General features: G+C 34.0%; 1 protein-coding gene across 1 annotated transcript; it reads left to right on the top strand.

The window, feature by feature from the left end:
* Nucleotides 1-894: 894 nt before the first annotated feature.
* LOC130976935 (serine/threonine-protein kinase D6PKL1-like) lies at nucleotides 895-4,949 on the top strand. The gene is made up of 3 exons (XM_057901892.1): nucleotides 895-1,414; nucleotides 2,011-3,429; nucleotides 3,860-4,949. Exons 2-3 carry the CDS (start codon nucleotides 2,066-2,068, stop codon nucleotides 4,779-4,781), a joined length of 2,286 nt encoding a protein of 761 aa, XP_057757875.1. The 5' UTR covers nucleotides 895-1,414; nucleotides 2,011-2,065; the 3' UTR covers nucleotides 4,782-4,949.
* Nucleotides 4,950-6,733: the final 1,784 nt, after the last annotated feature.

Here is a 6,733-nt window from a genome sequence, read left to right as displayed (position 1 = left end):
TTGGTTGTAGCATCTTATTTATACATGCTGCAGAGAATATCCCCCTCCTTGTTGCTGGAACCAATTTTGGAGATTTCATAGTGCTAGACTAGGAAACATGATTAGTTTGTTAAGGTAAGTTTCATTTCCAAATGCACGAAAGTGACATAGTTATCAAATTCAGCTCGATCCGGCCGGTTCGACCGGAAATCCGGTAAAATCACACTAAATTAGTTCCTAAAATATTTGGGTTCGAACTGGATTTTCGTACTAGGTCCGGCCATGTACACCCTTACTTTCTCTTGCATTGAAATAAAGTGGGAGAAAACGGCCTTCTATCTGATTTACATGCATCGTAGTCATTTGTCAGCAGCCTCATGGATTCATTATTATACACACACAATGCATATTATCATGCCAATATTGAATATTCTGGTGGACTCCACTTGACATCTTTTGTTTGGATAAACTATGCTATTTCTATCTTTCTTTTTATTTTAGTTTTTAACATTTTAGGTGATATATATTCTTTAGTGTATTTTTAATTGAGAGATAAAGTAACCATAAATTTTAGTTATACTAGTTTTTCGAGTAAAATTTTATGTATGTCACGTTTTTCGTGTTTTACATTTTTATCTTATAACACTCTTTAGTCAAGATTATCATCCTACTAATAAAGTAGTGATGAAAATATATCAAGAGACTAACTTTATTCATGATTTCAAATTTAAAAGACTAAATAAATTAACATAAATTTGAAAAATCAAATTAAATTTAAAGGACCAAACAGTCTTTGCACCAAATTTTTATGCATCAATTTATTTTAACCTAATAAATAATAAGAACAATAATGAAATTGGGTAGGAGGAGTTGGCCATTCACTTTTGTTTGTTTGATTTCATTTTTGAGTCCCCACCTTTGAAAAGCATTGTACCTCAAAGATCCAACATATGTGGTCCCCACTCTCTCTCTCTCTCTCTCTCTCTCATCACCTTCTTTCTAAACAAAGTGTTCACAACAAACCAAAGTACTACACCTACCTATCAATAGCTTCTTCCCATTCTAAGAAAAACAATAATGAATAATCATAATAATAGTTTTTTTTCAAAAAATGAATAAAAGAAGTGAAAGCAAAAGCTAACTTCTCCAACAGCACTTTAGTTTCAGAGTTAGCAGGCACAACACAACCAGCCTCTTCCCTACATCCACAAAAGAAAAAGAAAGAAACTAAACTCTTCAAGCTTTTGTCTTTTGGCTTCATCTTCTTCCCTTTTTCTTTTTTCCTCATTGTACTTCCTGTTTTTCACACCTTCAACAATGTTTATAGTTTATCAGTGAAGTGAAGACTGTGTTTTTGAGCTTTGGAAGAACAAGGGGCTAAGACCAAGGGATTTTATCGATTCTTGTTCTTCTTCTTCATTTCAAATCAATGGTGGTAGGTGTCACTTTTCCCTGTTTTGCTTCATTTTTATTGTTCTTTCTTTTAGCTGCTAGATCTCTCTTCCTTCTTTCATTTTTTTTAATTCCATTTATGTCAATTTCAGAATCTGTCTGTCTTTGATTTTGTTTTTATGGTTATATATAATAAGGTGTTTAAAAGTGGTAGTTTTGCCATGGAAATTTAAGATAATGTTAGAAGCTTTTGCAATTATTGGTATCTTTTGTCACCATGCAGGTTATTTTTTGTAAAAAATTTATACTTTGTGGTTGTTTGATTCATGGGTTAGTAATGCTTTGAGTGATTATATGTTCTAATATGAATTCACAAGTTTAATTACATTCCCCCATTTAGTTTATTTTCCCCAATTCAAATCAATTTGCACTTTCTAACTTGAGTAATTTAGAGCTATGTCAGTAATGGGAAATAGATTTTATATATTAAAGCTTTGTGTCTATGGTTGCTGATTTCCCTTGTCATTTCAGAATCATAAGCTTATGCTTAATTGAAGCACATCTTTTGAATGGTTATAACTTGATTCAAACTTAGTGAAGCTCCTATTGAATTAGCCCTTTGTTCTATTCTATTCACAGGGTTTATCTAAACTTAGAAATCTTCATATGTGATGATTATATGTGATATTCGGATATGGAGCGAGTCGCGGAGCCAAAGGTGCTTCCTAGAACCATGCCAGTGTTGGTTGAGGTTTCTAATGGACACAAGGGGACAATAAGTGAAGCTAGTCAGAGACTAAATGGAAGTGAGTTTCCGAATTTGCGAGGAATTTCATCAAGAGAAGTGAATGTGATGAATCAATTTTCTAAGGCAAGGGAAAGCCCTGTGACAAGGTTGGCATCCATCAAAGAAGTTGCTCAATTATCAAATGCAAGAGTTGTTTTGGTAAGAGAAGACATGGGATTTCAAGAACCAATCTCCCCTGCACCTACAAGAACATTGAAAGGAAAGGTCTCTTTGCCAGAATCAGAAGAAGGACTTAAGGCATCTTCTTTGGAAAGTGCTCCGAGTTCATTCGCCGGCGCTAGTCACCCCCCAGAGCCAGTTGATACTGATCTTATGAGAACTGTTTATGTACCAATTGGTCATAGCAAAGCCGAGGATGCGAGCTTAACAAAAAACATGTCCTTGCAGGGTCCTTTCCTAGAAGATTTAACCATTCGTGTTGCTACTAAGAAACCAACTCTGACTGTTCTTTCCCCTGCAGAAAGCATGGTTGAAGAATCAAATGGCACAGAGAACTTGTCCTCGCCTCAGAATACTGAACACTCTATCCCTCCCCCAGATTCTGAGGAGAAAGAATGTGTTTGGGATTCTTCTTTGCCCCCAACTCCAAGTGGTAATGTTAGTCCACATAGTAGTATTGATAGTATTAGTGTCGTAAGAGCAATGAGCATTGCGAATAGTTGCGCGAGTACTTACCGGAGTGATGCATTCACAAGCGATGGCATGATTAGTTTAGACAGGAATTGTGATAGTACTAAGGGAAGTGTGAGTGTAAGAGGAGAATCTCTCGAGAGTGCGAAAACCAGCCCGAGTCGAGTGAGTGATAGCAGTGGTCTAAGCGATGACAGCAGCTGGAGTAACATCACTGGTGGTGCCAATAAGCCTCACAAAGGAAATGATCCAAGGTGGAACGCCATACTTGCTATCCGAGCGCGTGATGGAATCTTGGGAATGAGTCACTTTAGGCTGCTGAAAAGGCTTGGTTGTGGTGATATTGGAAGCGTGTATCTCTCGGAGCTGAGCGCGACTCGGTGTTATTTTGCGATGAAGGTGATGGACAAGGCATCATTAGAGAGCAGAAAGAAGCTGAACAGGGCACAGACAGAAAGGGAGATACTGCAGCTGCTGGATCATCCATTCTTGCCAACTTTGTATACACATTTTGAGACTGATAGATTCTCGTGTTTGGTGATGGAATACTGTCCCGGGGGCGATCTACACACTTTAAGACAACGCCAACCAGGGAAACATTTCTCGGAGTATGCTGCACGGTATGATTTGTGCTCTACAATCTTTTTCTTTTTATTATTACAAAGAAACTCTAATAGAATAATTAAAGTGAGACCACCGAGAGAGCACATACTCAGAACAAAACGATTTGTGCTCTACAATCTGTTTGTTCCTTATCTATTTTTCACTTATACATAGCTTTCGACACATTTTTCATTCCAAATTGTTATTAAGTCACTGATATTATACAGCAAAGGTTTTGTGATTCTAGCATTCTTTGGCAATTTTCGCGTTGTCTTCTAGGCTTAGTTGTAAGTTAGCTTTGAGTCTTAAACTTGAAGAGAATATACACAGATTGGTGGTTGCAATTGCATTACTTAGAGATCAAGGAAAGCATGAAATTACTTCTTTATATGTAGATTCTTTTTCTTCCATGAATGAACTAAAATCTTCAAAACTCTTTGTATGTAGATTTTATGCTGCCGAGGTTCTTCTGGCACTTGAGTATCTTCACATGCTTGGAGTAGTGTATCGCGACCTTAAACCAGAAAACGTGCTGGTTCGCGACGATGGCCACATTATGCTGTCAGACTTTGATCTTTCTCTTAGATGTGCTGTGTCCCCTACACTTATCAGAACATCCCATGATAGCGAGCCTTCAAAACGTGCCGGTGGTGGTGCGTTCTGTGTCCAGCCTGCTTGTATTGAGCCTACTTCAGTATGCATCCAACCGTCCTGTTTCATGCCTCGGCTCTTCCCACAGAAAAACAAGAAATCAAGGAAGGCTAGAGCTGATCCGGGGCTTCCTGCCAACACGCTTCCGGAGCTTGTTGCCGAGCCTACTCAAGCTCGGTCTATGTCCTTCGTCGGCACTCACGAATACCTCGCCCCTGAAATCATCAAAGGAGAAGGCCATGGAAGCGCAGTTGATTGGTGGACATTTGGAATTTTCTTGCATGAGTTGTTATATGGGAAGACACCTTTTAAAGGCTCAGGAAACCGTGCTACATTGTTCAATGTGGTTGGTCAGCAGCTCAAGTTCCCCGAATCGCCGGCCACTAGCTATGCTAGCCGGGATCTTATCCGTGGCTTGCTGGTCAAGGAACCACAGCACCGGCTTGGGGTGAAGAGGGGTGCCACTGAGATCAAGCAGCACCCTTTCTTTGAAGGCGTGAATTGGGCTTTGATTAGGTGTAGCACGCCGCCGGAAGTGCCAAGACCGGTCGAAGCCGAGCTACCGGCAACAAAGTTTGAAGCCGTTAATACAGTTGGGGTTGGCAACAATAGTAAGAGGATGGTAGGTAATAATAGTAATGATAATAATGATAACAATAATAATAATAAAAATGAGATGAAGTCTGGGGGTAAATATCTGGATTTTGAGTTCTTTTAGTTTGGAATTTGGATTCCTCAATCTGCTTTGTATTATTGTATTTCAATCATGTTGTTTTAGTCACATCGTAGAATTGTATTCCATTTCAATTGGAAATGATATACTTCTAGTTTAGGGTAGGATTGTATCCCCTTGTTGGTTAACATAAATTGCAGAGTTCCACATTAATTTCTCAGTTTTTTTTTTTTTTTTTTTTTTTTTTTTTTTTGTGAATGAGAATTTTTTGCACACTTTTCATTTGATTGAAATATATTCCATATAATTTATTTATTGAAACTATCATAAAATTACTTCTCCTAAAAATATAAATTAATAGGCAGAAACATATAAATAGTTTTCTTAGGAATTTTTTTTTTCGTGCAATACTACGTAACCAATTTTTTTTAATTAACATCGGTTAATTCTTTTAAATTTTATTTTATTTATCTAAAATTCTACGTCTTAATAATAAATCTATAACTTTAAATCCTAAACTATAAAACTAACCACTAAAGTTTGTTAATATTGACTAATTAAAAGTTAATTTTTTATATATTTTCTTTATTTTTTTTCAGATTTTAATTTTTATATATGAATTCCTCAATTATTCCTTTATATTTTTGGTATTTTTTGTCGGGTATGTTTTGGGTATTTTTATATCATGATCAACCTATTTTGTTGGGCCAACTTTTTGATAGCGATCCTCCCCTGGGACAATTGGACCTTATACGGATATAAGTCAAAGATGATGAGGCCCATGTAGTGCGTGAACTAAATGAAAATTGAAAACCTTCAAAACGATAAAAGAAATATCCCTACTTGTGCTGGGTTACCCGGCCTTGACAATGACCAAAAACAAAATTTAAAATAAAACAACATATGCCTTTAGTGTTGATTGTTGAATATGAACCTTTTTAGTGTTATATGAATGAATATGTAATATAGGTGTGTTGTGGACTTGTGGTGTTATAATATTTAGAATTGAAGTTGTCTAATTTATTTTAAAAAAATAAAATAAAAGAAGCAAAGGTTTTACAAGATGGCAATGATGAAAGCACGTTCAATAATCTTGAACGCACGTTTGATACAAATATGATTCTACGTTTTAATTTTCGTTCACCAAAAATAATAAATTGTAGTTTTTGCATTCAATTAATATAGTTAGATAAATAATTAAAGAAATTTATTCTTTTTTGCTAATTTTATCCTTTATTTTTATTTGTAAAAAGAGATACTAAGAATAATAATTAGAATTATTGTATTTGTTTTTTTATGGCTATACTTTACAAGTAAATTAGTATTTTTACTCATAATAATATTATAAGAATATAATTTTTTAAAATTAAGTCGGTTTTATTCTAACATTATAGATTATAACACAATATTTATAGAATTAAACTACTTTTTACAAGAAGGTCGTAGCCTTAGATAAAAAAAATCAAAATAATAAGTTTTAGTTATTATTTTCATGTGAAAGAGTTTAATTTTTATCTAATAATTAATTTGAGTATTCATTATCTAAAACTAACATGAAATTAAAGAATTTAATTTGTATACTTTTATATTTGATTCAATATGAAGTTCGTTGTTCAAATAAAAATAATAAATTTTTATATTTATTATTTAAAAATAAATTTTTTTCTCTATGTACCTAAAAATATAATTAGATATTAGTATAAAAAAAATTTATATTCATAGTTATAAAATTAACTCAATCAATTTTTTTTTAAATAATTAAATCTTGATTCTAATTATTAATCACAACATTAGTATTCTCTCCAAACTACATGTAATAAATATTTGAAGTAGGAAAAGTGAAAATATATATTAGAAAGATAAGTATTGAAAATTTGAAGCTAAACAAAAAAAATTAAAAAAAATATGCATATAGTATATTATTTTATTAATTTTTTTTGTAGAATAAAAATATAGGGAACAATAGAGAATAAGAGAAAAAAAGAGAGCGAAAGATA

The sequence above is a fragment of the Arachis stenosperma genome, chromosome 4 (assembly GCF_014773155.1).
Source record: "Arachis stenosperma cultivar V10309 chromosome 4, arast.V10309.gnm1.PFL2, whole genome shotgun sequence".
NCBI lineage: Eukaryota > Viridiplantae > Streptophyta > Magnoliopsida > Fabales > Fabaceae > Arachis > Arachis stenosperma.
The sequence above is the reverse complement of the archived record's forward strand: the minus strand, read 5'-3'. Positions and strand labels throughout refer to the sequence as shown.

Excerpts from the sequence above, each read along its gene's own strand:
- LOC130976935 (XM_057901892.1), top strand. The coding sequence starts at position 2,066 with ATGGAGCGAGTCGCGGAGCCAAAGGTGCTTCCTAGAACCATGCCAGTG. Across the intron at positions 3,430-3,859 it reads TTCTCGGAGTATGCTGCACG|ATTTTATGCTGCCGAGGTTC; the intron begins GTATGATTTGTG and ends CTTTGTATGTAG.